This window comes from Hemicordylus capensis, chromosome 3, assembly GCF_027244095.1.
Source record: "Hemicordylus capensis ecotype Gifberg chromosome 3, rHemCap1.1.pri, whole genome shotgun sequence".
Lineage (NCBI taxonomy): Eukaryota > Metazoa > Chordata > Lepidosauria > Squamata > Cordylidae > Hemicordylus > Hemicordylus capensis.
This window is the reverse complement of record NC_069659.1, coordinates 16,618,499-16,633,402: the sequence shown is the minus strand read 5'-3', so window position 1 is coordinate 16,633,402 and position 14,904 is coordinate 16,618,499. Positions and strand designations below refer to the sequence as shown.

General features: G+C 43.9%; 1 protein-coding gene across 3 annotated transcripts in view; it reads left to right on the top strand.

The window, feature by feature from the left end:
• RAB38 (RAB38, member RAS oncogene family) overlaps positions 1-14,330 on the top strand; it is a 47,385-nt gene extending 33,055 nt beyond the window's left edge. For all 3 annotated transcript variants that reach the window (XM_053304722.1, XM_053304723.1, XM_053304724.1), the window contains one exon: positions 10,036-14,330. In XM_053304722.1, coding sequence (XP_053160697.1) covers positions 10,036-10,188 — 153 coding nt within the window. In that variant the 3' untranslated portion in view covers positions 10,189-14,330. The remainder of the gene's footprint in view (positions 1-10,035) is intronic.
• The last annotated feature ends 574 nt before the right edge of the window (positions 14,331-14,904 follow it).

The following is a 14,904-nucleotide window of genomic DNA, read 5'->3' as shown; positions in this document are numbered from 1 at the left end:
TCCCATAAAACTAGAACCAGGGGTCATCCCATGAAATTAATTGCCGGGAAATCTAGGACCAACAGACGGAAGTACTTTTTTACACAATTCTCTGCCACGAGATGTGGTGACAGCCAACAACCTGGATGGCTTTAAAAGGCGTTTGGATAACTTCATGGAGGAGAGGTCTATCATCGGCTACTAGTTGGAGCGCTATAGGCAAGCTCCAGCCTCAAAGGCAGAATGTCTCTGAGTACGAGTTGCAGGGGAGTAACAGCAGGAGAGAGGGCATGCCCTCAACTTCTACCTGTAGGCTTCCAGTGGCATCTGGTGGGCCACTGTGTGAAACAGGATGCTGGACTAGATGGGCCTTGGGCCTGATCCAGCAGGGCTGTTCTTATGAGGCTTCCTCCCCTCACCCCTTCAAGCCCTTCTCATGGATCGTGAGAAAGGCTCTGTATTTTCCCTCTGGGGCTTCTTGCGGGAGAAGCTTGTGGCTATCTCTTTTCACACCTGGACCCATAGGTGACACTTAAAATTTCCTGGCCATCTTGCTGGCCGAAAGGGTGCATTTCCTCCTTCTTGACAGCCGTCCAGAAATCCTGATTGTCTGGAATAACTCTGGGTTATTGGGAATCCTATGGCTCCCCACAGCTTTCAAAAGCAGCAGAATTTCACATAGTCGTAAACTAAAACTACCTGTTGGCTTAAATCTAGAAGCAGTTTTACATTCCAAGACAAAAAGAACCATAAATCCTAAGAGATTTACATGCCCAACAATAACATATTTCTTCTGGAAGTGTGAAAGATCCATAAAAGCTAATCAAGGCACAATATGTCGGTGAAGACAGCCAAATGACCCAGGTCTGTGGGGGTTCATTTCAGATATCACAACCAAAAGCTCTAAACGTTAATGTTGTGCCTTATGTTACAGCAAGATACAGCTGAGACGTTAATAAAGCATCCTAAATCGAGTCCTGAGGTTGTAGGGAGACACATTCAATAAAATGTTTCTTTTTTAATGTCGTAATCCTCAGCTACAGCCCACCTATGTCTTGTTGCAAGGAAGTGAAGTGCTGGATGATCCAGAACATGAGGAATTAAATTAAATTTTAAGGCAACAAGTAATTGCCAGACTGTGTGCCAGGGCATCCAAGTGCAGAGAACTTCTAGTGGGGACCTTTTAGTGGAGGGCATGATCTGAAGTCACATGATACAGGGTGGGTTCAAACATAATGCAGAACCTACCTGCAGATTCAATGAATCATTCTCACAACCAGGCAGGTGGGTGGTGTGGAAGGCTGCAGAAGCCTGCCTTCCCAACACACAATCTCCGAGGATAATCTGAGTGTGTGGATCTTGTGCCCAGACAGTCTGTTGTTGCTCCAGGGAGCACGGAGGTTCAATCTCACAATGCACCGCGTGCGGGCGCGGTGGGGATTGTTGGAGAAAAGAACCTCTAGGGAGTTATTTTTCTCCAACAGGAGAAAAATTCCCAGCGACAGGCGAGCACCCATCAGGGATGCAGTGCTGGCTGAAAGAGGCTGGCACTGACGCATGATCAGGGAAAAGTGGCTCAGGGAACATTCGGTTCCTTAACCCATTTATGAGGCAGGCTCTGTAGGCAGGTTTGCCGCCGAGGTACCACTGGGAGCCGTGTGCTTCCCATTGGTTCTTATGGGCAGCCAAGGCTTAGATGCTTTAGCCCAGTCTTGGCTGCTTGTGAGAACAGCCTCAGCAATTGATTTGTCCGTGAACCCACTCCAGGGTAGGAACTTGAGGTTCCCTCAGGGCCTCAAACCAAAATTTGAAGTTGGCTTGCCAAACCAAGTGATGCTTCCCCTTAAGGTGTGTGCTGTGTCTGAACTCATGCTCTTCACAAACCTCTGGTTCCTTCCAGGCAATTAACAAAGACACACAGCAGGAGATAATAAGCAGCCAGCAAAACTGCAGGAGGAAAACAAAACATCAATTGTCATGCAGAATTGAAAGACTGTTGAAGCAAAAATGTTTTGATGAAGCAGCAGATGGCTAGCAATGAGGTTGTCAGAGAGGGAGCCTAACCTACTGTACAGGGTTGTTGTGTGGATAAAATTGGGAGGCAGGTGAAAGTCATGCAGACTTCTTTGAGCTCATTAGAGAAAGGACACAATCAAAATCTGATTAAGAAATAAATTCTTCACCGATGTGCCCTTTCCCTCCCTCCCTCCCTCCCTCCAATTTTATTGCATGCAACCATTGGTTATTATACTATTTCCATAAAAGAGCTCATACATTCCAACACAGATGATGTCTGACCCTCTGCATGTTTACTTGGAAGTAAATGAAAGGCTGAAGAGGACCTGGGTGGGTTCAACCTGTTGCATGAAAGAACCCAAACAGAACCCACCACCATATAACAACCTAAAAACTTAAGTTTTAAAAGTATGCATGGGACAGGATAAACATTTAATAAACACTCCATTAACACATTAATGTGGACCATTTATATAAAAAGGTAAAAAAGCATGTAACAGAAAACATAAACATAGAGCAACAAATTCTGTAAAATGAGAATTAACAATCAGCCTTGCTGCTGAGATCCCCCAAATGAATATGCCAAGAATATCAGAACTTGCAGGTCAATCCTCCATAAGTCAACCCTCTAAATATCTGGAAGTCCAATATGAAATTGAAGGAGAATCCAGTTGTCCTTAAATCAGATGAAACTGTGAATTCCGTATCTTATGGGGCATTTCCATCAACTGCAAGTCATATATAGGGAATGTCCTTCCTTTTCTACTATAGCCAAATGCGTTTTAGCCTACAATGGGCCCTCCTCAGTGGCATTATTATAAAGGAATTCTTGTAGTTCCCCAAGTGGCAGCTATGCTCTCATGTGGAACCAGGTGTTTGATTTGCGATTTGTAGAATTCCAAACTTCCTTTACTAGAAATTTAACTGTTCTGGCCTGTGACTGTAATAAAGGATTGATTGATTGGTACTATAAATTTGGATATCCTTCCAGCATGGCCATTTACTTGTGTCCTCTAGTTTCAATAGAGCTAGGTTTTCTATTGTTTGATAGTTTTTAATGTTCCATGCATACTTTAAAAACTTAGTTTTTTAGGTTATATGGTGGTGGTTCTTTTTGTGTCCCTACTTGGAAGTAAATCCCACTGATTTAAGTGGAATTTGCTGCAAGGAAAAAGTTCACAGGATTGCAGCCTGAAGCTGGAATCCAGTGATTACTTACCCAGGAGTCAGTCTCATTAAAACTGAGGACTTTCTTCTGAGTAAACATGCTTAGAAGCCAGCAATAAAAGTCCACAGGTTTTCCATGTAAACGTGAAATTTGCCTCTAGTTTTAATTTGGAATGGAGGCACACCTTGGCAAGCCAAAGTTTGGAAGCACTAGAAGTAGAAAATATCGGGCTGGTGACTTTGACCTTGTATACAGCAGTTTCTGCTCTGAGCCAGGAGTTGGACTAGACGACCTCAAAGATCCCTTCGAAAACTCTAAAGTTCTGTTCTTCTGAAGTTTTTTAATGTGAACTATCAAAGGAGTAGTCATGTGAGTCTGTTTCAGCACAAGCAGCGCTTCACACATCTGATCAAGTGGAACAATAAATCCATGCAATAAATCCATGAAAACAATAAATCAGTTCATGTTTAAGGTGCCTGGAGACTTTTTGCAGTCACATGTTAACCGTACAGTCCATTTGCTTTGATTCTCAGGAGATTGTGGGAGCATTAGCTAGCTAGGGCTTTTGACTCTATGGAAATGACTTGGCACTTATTTCACTATGATCAATTTAGACCTCGGAAGGGTTGGAACTCCTTCATTTTTCTCCCTTGCATTCTAACCAGGGCTGTAAGAGTGGTTTCTAAGGTTTGCTTTATTTGCTTGAATTACATTTCACAGCACCCTGAAAGTTACTTCTTAGAAACTGAAGGAATTTGCCAGTCTGTTCAGAAGGTCCCGTGATAGACTTACTGTAAATTCCTCAGGATCATAAATCATTTCTATGCTGTTCTCAGTTCAGTGCCAGCCTTTTGATTGCTAAATTCCAGAATGAGGTGTTGGTGCTTTGGCATCTCACACTTTGCCGTTCCTAGCACACACATAGGAAAATAAAAGCTGCCGTATACTGAGTCTGACCATTGGTCCATCTAGCTCTGTATTGTCTACACAGACTGGCAGCGGCTTCTTGAAGGTTACAGGCAGGAAGCTTTCTCAGCCGTATCTGGAGATGCCAGGGAGGGAACTTGGAACCTTCTGCATGCAAGCAGGCAGGCGCTCTTCCCAGAGCTGCCCCATCCCTTGAGGGGAATTTCTTACAGTGCTTGCATGTAGTCTCCCATTCAGATGTAAACCAGGGAAGACCCTGCTTAGCAAAGGGGACAATTCATGCATGCTATCACAAGATCAGCTCTCCTCTACATGTTTGGATACAGTAGTATACACTTGCAAAAATGGTCCCACTGGGTGCGTTCAGACATTACACGGAACCATGGTTTAACTAAAATGTATTTCGCAAACCTGGGTTAGTGCTACAAATGACTGCCAGATCTTAGCTTGTTCAGATCCTGCCCCTCCTTCAATCCCATGATCTAAACTTCCCTCTTTTCTGTGTGAGAGTGCTTGAGGGCAAAGTCACTGAAACAAACTAAAATTAAGCCGTGCTTGCAGGGGCATAGCAAGGTTCCTGGCAGCCTGATGACAAGCGGCCAAGTCTGCTGAGTTTCAGGGCCATGCCCCTTTCTCCTATACCGTCATGCTGATGTAGGGTCATGTGTGGTGGCATTTCACCCTCTCCAAACTAAAATAAACAAGATTGGTTGTGATGCCAGAACCAACCATTCTTGGTTGATTCTATCCTATTTACTTCGAATATGGTGAGATCTGAACTCAGGCTTGAAGTTAATGACAAAACTCAGCATAAGTAGGTTAGACTCAGGCAGGATTGGTCAATGTGGACATCATGACCAAACTTGGTTTATTTTAACCGAGGTGGGGAATGAACTCATACACATGTTTTTGTGTGAATGGCTGTACCTGCATTCATTTCAAAAGTGAACCTGGAGTCCTGAAAATGCAGGATACAGATAGGAAGTATACTGCTGTACTGCATCCAATGTAACATGTTAGTATCTGTACCAGTGTAAATTGTGAACGCTCATATGAGAATTGAACATAACATCTTAATAAGGTTAAAGTGTCATCTAAAAATAAAAGCCAGCATGGTGTAATGGAGACCCAAGTTCAAATCCCCATTCAGCTATGAGACTTGCTCGGTGACTCTGGGCCAGTCACTTCTCTCTCAGCCTAACCTGCTTCACAGGGTTGTTGTGAGGAGAAACTTAAGTATGTTGTACACTGCTCTGGGCTCCTTGGAGGAAGAGTGGGATATACAATGTTTAAAAATAAAATAAAAAACTAAAAATAAAGCCTGACACCCTAACAAAGCACAGGTGCTACATGAGAAGCACTGTTTCTGCTGAAAGATTCAACTAACATATGCTTGGCAACGGCACTCACATGAGGGGGGTGGCAAATTTTGCCTCTTTCCCCAGAAACATTCTACACCACCTGAAAATATGGGGGGTGGGGCTGGTCTTGCAGTAACAAGCATGACTGGTCCCCTTTGCTAAGCAGGGTTCACCTTGGTTTGCGTTTGGATGGTTGACTACATGTGAGCGCTTTGAGATATTTCCCTTAGGGGATAGGCCGTAGCTCAGTGGAAGAGCATCTCCTTACATGCAGACATATCAGGTCCAATCCCTGGCAGCATCTCCAGGTAGGGCAGGAAGAGACTCCTGCCTGAAATTTTTGGAGAGCCTCTGCTAGTCAGCGTAGAGAATATTGAGCTCGAGGGACCAACGATTAACTTGCTATGAGGCAGCTTCCCTGAAGGCTGTGCAGCCCACAGGGGCATATTTTCAGGTGGCACTGGGTGCTTCCACAAGGTGTGGAGATCATCGAACACAACCTGATGTGCCCGGACGTGAACACAAGTGCTGCTGCTGAGTTCTAGATTTACACAGCACCCGTATTATTTTTATGTAGCACTCATGGTTCATCAGTCAGGATGTCAGCCAAAATTGCTTCAGAACTAAACTGAATTGTCCTGATGTATAAATTAAATTTATTGCTAGGGGTGTTCACAGAACCGTTCTTGGCAGTTCGGTTTGAATTGGAGCCAGAGTCAAGCCGAACCACCAGTCCATGAACCAATTTGGTTCAACCAGCCGGAGGTGTGGTCCATTCAATTGAACTGATTTGACCTGGTTCAAGGGGCTATGCTTGTAAAGGAGGATCCAGTGAGGATTCCCCCTTACAAGCAATGGGGAGTCCTGCCTTTAAAAGGTTTCTAAGGACTGCTGGGGGCGAGAGGGCTCCTTACCACCACCTCTGGGGGCAGCTTATCTAAACCTTAGTGCTCCCCCCAGCAGCTCAGCCCAAGCTGCAGTAGCACATTTCTGGTCTCCATGGATGAGCACCGGAGTTTAGAGGAACTGCCAACAGCGGTAAAGTGCCCTCTCGCCACCTCCCCACAGCTGCCCTCAGAAACCTTTTAAAGGCTGGATTCCTCTTTGCTTGCAAAGAGGAACCCTCACCAGATTCCCCTTTACCATCATAGCCCCTCGAAATGGGTCAGACCAGTCCGTAGTGGGCTGAGTCCAGTTTGGTTCAAACTTGGATCAGCCGGCAGCCACCTTTTTTTGAAGCCAGTTCAGTTTGTGTTTGAACCAGTTGAACCAGGCCGGTTCAAATCGAATTCAGTTAGATTTGAACCGGTTCTGCACACCTCTGTTAATTGCTTAATTAGTTAAATCATCAGACTCAACTAGGATTTCTTTAATTGGATGACAGCCTTCATTAGTACTGCCGCTCCATGCCCAAAGTTTAGGAAAATGCAGGCTTCAGGCATTGCTTTGGGTTATGGCAGAATTTCAAGGATGTACCTATATTACAGGATTAAACTAGTTGAAGAGTATTTCCTTCTCCCAGGGAACTGTAGTTCTACAAGGTGAGGGTTAGAGATCTTGTACCTTACCAAACAATAATCCGTAAGATAATTTGGGGGAAGTCATGGTGGTAAAACACTATAACTTTATTATCGTATTTTACTCTAACTTTATCATAGTGTTTTCTTTATTCACCCAGGCTTTTAATTAGATTTATAGTTTTAATATTTTAATGTTGGGTTTTTAAATGAGTTTAATGTTTAATGTTTAAATGATTTTAATTGTTTAATTGATGTTTAAATGTTTTAAACTGTAAACTGCCCAGAGATGCAGGTTGTGGGTGGTACAAAAATATGCTAAATAAATAAATTAAACAAATTAAATAACTTTATTTGTAGTAACACTGAAAGCTTGGCAGAGTGATTTGCAAGCTTGAAACACTTATTGGTCATATGTGAAACAGCCATTTTGGCTTTTTATAGATCTAAAGGGGGGCAAATTATCCCTGCCGCGGTTAGACTATATGAAGCTAAGGCTCTTGCTCAGTTGCTCTATGGAATTCAGATTCCCACCACCACCACCACCATTAGGCCCTGAATATAAGAACAGCCCTGCTGGATCAGGCCCAAGGTACATCTAGTCTAGCATCCTGTTTCGCACAGTAGCCCACCAGATGCCGCTGGAAGCCACAGCGTCCCTTGAAGTTATTCAATCACAATTTTTGAGTTTGTTCCAGGTCCCCTGGTGTGTATCTAATACTGTTACAAGTTTGGAGTTAGGTATGCACAGGGTAGAAGTCAGAGATTGGATCTTAATCTTTAAGGTTAAGACTTCTTTCCTTTCATTCTTCTGTTATTATCAGATTGTTTCCACTCTAGTTAGAGATCCTCTATCAAGGTTTTTCTTCTGCCCTGTTACTGTATTTGGGCAACGAGCGAGCTAAGCTTACTATTAAGCAGAGGATACTGGATGTGACTTATCAAGAAGAACATACTCATTTGTCTGATAGATCTGTTCATAATCTGCAATTATTTGAGGTTTCTCCTGCCAGATATTTAAATTCTCTTGTAGTTCCTAAATATAAGACAATATTATGTTTAGCTCGCTTCAGTGCACTCCCATCTGTGATATCATTATTATTGTTTCTTGTTTACACAGTCAGACAGGTGTTATTGACTGGTTTGTTTTATCCAGACATCGAGTCCTTCCCAAGGACTTGGGATGGCTGAATTTTATTATTTTTGTTGTTGCTGTTGTTGTTATAGATATCGTCGCAAAATATAGGCTGTTCCCAGTAAAGTTGCTTTTTGTAATTGGCTGATGGTGATTTCTGTGGCCCCTATGGTGTTGAGGTGCTCTTCAAGGTCTTTTGGAACTGCCAATTACCACTGGGATGATTTTGGTCTTTTTCTGCCACAGCCTTTCAATTTGTAGATCTTTGTATTTTGTTATTTTTTTCTATTTCTTTTTCTTTTATTCTGCTGTCCCCTGGTATTGCTATGTCGATTATTTTAACTTGTTTTTCTTTCTTCTCAACTGATGATGATGATGATAATAATAATAATAATAATAATAATAATAATAATAATAATAATAATAATAATTAATAATAATAATAATAATAATTTGATTTCTATACTGCCCTTCCAAAAATGGCTCAGGGCAGTTTACACAGAGAAATAATAAATAAATAAGATGGCTCCCTGTCCCCGAAGGGCTCACAATCGAAAAAGAAACATAAGTTATACACCAGCAACAGTCACTGGAGGTACTGTGCTGGGGATGGACAGGGTCAGTTACTCTCCCCCTGCTCAATAAAGAGAATCACCACATTAAAAGGTGCCTCTTTGCCCAGTTAGCAGGGATTAGCAGGGGACTTGATTTTGTTTGACCTTTCCTCCCAAGAGTTTAGAGCGTTGTACATGATTAGCTCTTCTGAGTTGTGGGGGAGAGCCAGTCTTGCGGCAGAAAGCACGAGTTCTCGCCTTTGCTAAGCAGGGTTGGTCCTGATTTGCATTTGGATGGGTGACTACATGTGAGCACTGTCTGCTGGAAGAGATTCCCATTAGGGGTGGGGCTGCAGCTCAGTGGCAGAGCAGCTGCTTTTTGTGCAGAAGGTCCCAGGTTCAAATCCCTGGCAGCCTCTCCATCATATCGTATTGCTTATTAGTCTGAATAAAGGTAGCTTCTCTCTTAATCAGAAGAAGAGCATTCACAATGTCCACAGATGCCTTCTCCAACTGCAACCTCTCATGACATATCCCATGCTGTTCCTGAGGGTCCCATGACCCTCAATATTAGCTTTTTGAGGGGCATGAGAACAATCAAGCAGAAGGGAGGTCCATTCTAGACACATTTCTCCCTCTCTCACAACACTAGAATCAATAAAACTGCCAGGAAATTTAGGACCAACAAAAGGAAATACTTTTCCACACAGCACATAATTAATCTATGGAATTCTCTGCCATGGGATGTGGTGGTGGTGGCCACCAGCTTGGATGGCTTTAAAAGGGGCTTCATCAAATTCATGGAGGACAGGTCTATCAGTGGCTCTAAGTCTTGATGACTATAGCTCAGGCTCAGACGTAGGAGGCCTCTGATTCCCAGTTGCCAGGAAATCTAGGACCAACAGACGGAAGTACTTTTTCACACAACACATAATCAACTTGTGGAATTCTCTGCCCAAGATGTGGTGACAGCCAACAACCTGGATGGCTTTAAGAGGGGTTTGGATAACTTCATGGAGGAGAGGTCTATCAACGGCTACTAGTCGGAGGGCTAAAGGCCACCTCCAGCCTCAAAGGCAGGATGCCTCTGAGTATCAGTTGCAGGGGAGCAACAGCAGGAGAGAGGGTATGTCTTCTCCTCTTGCCTGTGGGTTTCCCAGAGGCATCTGGTGGACCACTGTGGGCAACAGCATGCTGGACCCGATAGGCCTTGGGCCTGATCCAGCGAGGCTCAGATTTAAAAATGGGGTTTCTACCTTGATTCAAAGAGCCTTAATCTCTACTGCAAGACTAGAAAATCTGTGCATTGGGGGTGTGCGTATTTAAATCACTGAACTCATTATTTCTTCTTCTTCTTCTTCTTCTTCTTCACCTGCAGGAAAACATAAACATTGATGAAGCGTCCAGGTGCCTAGTGAAGCACATCATTGCAAGCGAGAGCGACCCAGTGCCGGACATTGAAGTGGATGTCATCAAACCACACTTGAATTCCTCCAAGATGTTCAGCTGTTCAGCTTGCTTTAAACCCTAAGTAATGTCTAAGCTGCTGGCGGAAACTGAAACTGAGACCATCACTTGGAAAGAAAAGTTTCTCTGGTGCACAAAGCCAGCTTTTGCTGCTCCTGAGCATGAACCAAGATCAGAAACTTTGCATCCCCCCCCCCCAAACCAGATGATTAAATAATATTTCAAAGTTCCTTTCTTTTTATTCTGTGGATAAGCTGCAGAGAGTCTCATCTGGGTATTTGGTACTAAGTGTTAGGGCTGTTGTCATTAATTGCCATTGTTCAGCCAAGGTTCTCTCGGTACTACTTATGACTATTTACATACCACTTTTCAACAAAAGTTCTCAAAGTGGTTTACACAGAAAGATAAATAAATAAATAAATAAAGATGGGTCCCTGCCTCCAAATAAGCTCGCAGTCTTCAAACACACACACACACACACACACACACACACACACCCCAAGTAGTCATTATCAGCAGTCACTGGAGGGATGTTGTGTTGGGGTTGCAGAAGGACAGTTGCTCTCCTCTAATAATCATAAGAAAGTGCCACTTTGCTCAGTTAGCAGTTAGGAAGGCTAAGATGCCATTTCAAATACGAATATACAAAACGTGTATCGTATTGGGGGAATCACCTCTTGAGAAAAATATTAACATTTGGTTTCTTTGGGTGTCCTGCTGATGCTTCTTACTTCTTCCAGGTGGCGATAAAAAGCCCTTTGAACAAAGCTTATCCACAAGTTGAGAGTGAGCACTTAGCCCCCACACACTCCCTCCACAGGCTTATACCTTCTTCCCCAGTGTGAGCTCACAGGCTGGTCAGATGGCCAGAAGGGACCTTGCACGGTTTCTGCAGCGCCACCTGCTGGATAGCTCTCACATTCTGTTAATTCACCCACCACGTTTCAATACATTTCTGACAAGTTGGGGAAAGGGTGGGATAAGCACAGTAAGCAAGAGCTGGCCAGTAGGGGCCCTACAGAAATATTGTGAGGTCCCTACTGGCCATCTGACCAGCCTGTGAGCTCGCATTGGGAAAGAAGGCCGCACTGCAGAAATCACGCCGGCCCATGACCGCATGCTGGGGAAGAAGATGCAAGTCTTCAGGAATATGTGGAGTCTTGAGTGCCCTCAACTTGTGGGTGAGCTCTTCCCAAAGTACTGCTTACTATGATCTGGAAGATTCCTTAGTTACAAGAATGTCTGTAGAAAGGAAAGAATCTTTGGATATTCTGGGCAATTGTAGGGGGATATTTGATGAAGTTACTTGCAATATTTTTTAGGGGAGGAATGGAATATAATTTTGCACTGCAGCAGAGTGACACAAACCCTAGATTCTGGTGGTGTTGTGTCTTGGTTAGATAACTCACTTGGGAATAAGGCAGTTCTACCTTAGCAGTACACGGATGGGAGGAGAGCTGGTCTTGTAGTGAGCATGAATTGTTCCCTTTGCGAAGCAGGGTCCGCTCTGGTTGCATTTGAATGGGAGACTACATGTGAGCACACTGTAAGCTATTCCCCTTAGGAGATGGGGCCACTCTGGGAAGAGCACCTGCATGCTTACATGTAGAAGGTTCCCAGTTCTCTCCCTGGCATCTCCAAGATAGGGCTGGGAGAGACTCCTGCTTGCAACCTTGAAGAAGCCGCTGCCAGTCTGTGTAGACAATACTGAGCATGGTCTGAGTCAGTATAAGGCAGCTTCCTATGTTCCTAAGGATGTTCCCTTCTATATATTTCAGTGTCCCATGGGTTGACTCTGCCTCTCTTCTGGTTAACTTGCAGAATGGCTAACAGTCTTAAAGTTAGCTTGTGCTCAATATGTCTCAGTGTCCTGTGTGGGTACAGGTGGAACTTGAAGGGCTCCCAGAGGGGACCCGGAGCTCTTCTGCCTCCCTGTGCTGAGGCCACACTATTTGCTCCCATCTGAAGATCGCTGGCTTGAAGCTGGCACATCCTCAGCAATGTCTGCTGCAAAAGTGGGGTGGGGGGAACCCTCTTCCTCTGCCTCCGATTGGCTGGCTACATGCTAAAGCTCAATATATGTCTCCCTGCAGTCTGACTGCAAGGCTTCAGAAAATTAGCACAGAGTACTCAAATTGAAATTAATAGGGCAAGTAAACTTCTCCCATTAATGTCAGTAACATGCCTTATGACTAATTTAATGTGAATGTGAGCCAGTGAAGTCATCCACACAATCAAAAACTGTGTTCTACCCGGGTTTGGGAGCTGTGTGTGCTCCCAATTTTTGGTTGTGTGGAAGCAAGGTAGGAGGGAAACCTGGGTAGAAGTGACCGTGTTGAAGCAAGGCAGAAGGAGCCAGCATAGCATAGTGGTTGGACTAGGACTGGGAAGACCTGAGTTCGAATCCCCATTCCACCATGAAACTCATTGGGTGACTCTGGGCCAGTCATATATCTCTCAGCCTAACCTACCTCACAGGGTTGTTGTGAGGATAAAAATAACCATGTACTGCTCTGAGCTCCTCAGAGGAAGAGCAGGATATAAGTGTAAAAATAAATAAAAGCTACCCAGGTTTTCCTTGCTACCTTGCTTCCACACAACCAAAAATTGGGAGCGCACACACCTCCCAAATCTGGGTAGAACACAGTTTTTGATTTTGTGAATGACGTCACTGGCTACTACTTTCGCTGTAGTAGCTTGTCTTCCTAACGGTAACACTTAATTTTGTGTTTTGATGTACTATATGTATGTGTATACAGTGAGGGAAATAAGTATTTGATCCCCTGCTGATTTTGTCCGTTTCCCCCTGACACAGAAATGACCAGGCTATAATTGGAATGGTAGGTTTAGTGTAGCTGTGAGAGACAGAATAACAACAAACAAACCCTCAAAAGCCCAGTGCCCAAAAGTCAAAAGTCTTCTACCAAAGACAACCACAGGGCTCTGTGGGCGCCAGAAGTCGACACCGACTCGATGGCACACTTTTCCTTACTCATGAATAACTTAGTCTGGATGTAAGCCAGTGACTGGAATAACTTGTCTCATAATTGTAACATATAAATGGTGTGTGCGCGTTCATACATATACACACATACACACATGCACAAATGCACATAAACCCAATCTCTATGTGGTACATGGGTTGAAGGTTTGCAACAAAAAGGGTACACTTTTTTAAAAAAGGATGGAAACCCCTGCTTGACAGGAAACCATTGGGTGCAAGTGCAAATGTGTATTAATTAAAACATCACATCAACACATTTGAGGTGTGATTTCTGGTATTTGCTTGCTTGCAGTTGCATGCAGCTTGCTGTGCAGGAAAGAGGAGAGCTGTCTGTCCCCAAATCCCGCCTTATACACAACTGTTAAAGAAACAGGAGCCCTATTACATGCTTGCTTATATGCAGCCTGATGCTATCCATGTTTGTCTGGGCGCTTTCCAGATTACACGCTACAACTGTGTCACTACGTGTCGGTTAAATATGCTTCTGTACTGCCTGCGTTTCAACATCGTCGTCCCTTGCACTGTCAGCAAGGTTCCATTCACGATGCCTTCTTTTGGGTTTTATTTTTGTGTCACAGTGCTACAACATTGGAGGGGGGAAAGCAAGCTGTATTTTCCCATTGTAGGAGGTTCCTGCAAACTAGAAAAGACTAATCCCCTTATTTTGCGCAACATCCTTTATTTACGCTTTCAAGGCGATCCTGCCGAGCCAAATAAACTACCGCTGTTGTAGCGTGTAATCTGGAAAGCACCTTGGAAGTCCTACTGCCTTTAATAGAACTTACTTCCATGTTCAGTTTGCCTAGGATTGCCTACTAGCCCATTTTCATTTGGGAAAGGAGCATTCCTGCACATGGAGACTTTTAAATGCTCAGGACAGCTCTGGCACATGCTTCCGCTGTGGCGCTGAATGAGTCACTCTGCCTCAGTTTCCCCTTTTTGTCAACCAGGGATAAGATACTTGCCTGCCTCAACAGCGGTATTCAGGGATCTCTTTTTTTCCTTCCTAATATCTACTGCAGCTTTTGAAGTCTAAGGGCAAAGTATTAGCTGAAATTGAAGCAGACGGGCTGACAGTTCTATACTGTAATTACAGATTGCCTTATTCTCATATTGTGGTTATTGAAATGAAACACTCCACCTTCTGCTTATGGAAGCATTTTTTCCATGGACCCGTTGGAATAAAACACCCCCCCTCCCCAGACTGTGTAACTTGCCAAGTTATTTGTGTCTGTGTGTATCTTCAGCAGGGCTGCACAATTTTGGCCCTATAGCTGTTGTAGGACTACAGCTCCCATCATCCTCAACCATAGTGGCCAATAGGGAAGATGGGAGTTGTAGTCAAACAGCTGGAGGGCTGAAGTTCTGCAGCCCTGGTCTACTGGATGTGAAGAAACCTTCAGATGAGAAGAGACCTTGCTGACATCCTGGCGAACAAAGCACTTTCAGAAGGGTGTGCTTGTGTGAAGCTGTTGCATAAGCCACCTGCACAAGTCTGAAGCCGGTGGTCCAAGCTACTGTTGCACTAGGCCCAAGACAGATAAATGCTGAGAAGACATACAAAGGACTTCAGAACAAGCATGCTTGCACTTGTGCACCAGTTGTGAAACTAGTGGAATGCCTCCTTTGTTCTAAAGGGAACTTTTGTGCCAGACCGCAATAGTGCAATTCTTCAAATCCCTGTTTATAGCGCAATTGTGAGATCTTTTTTCTGCTAGCACAACTTTTGTTATGAAATATGAATACAACAGATATTTATAAAACACTTTTCAACAA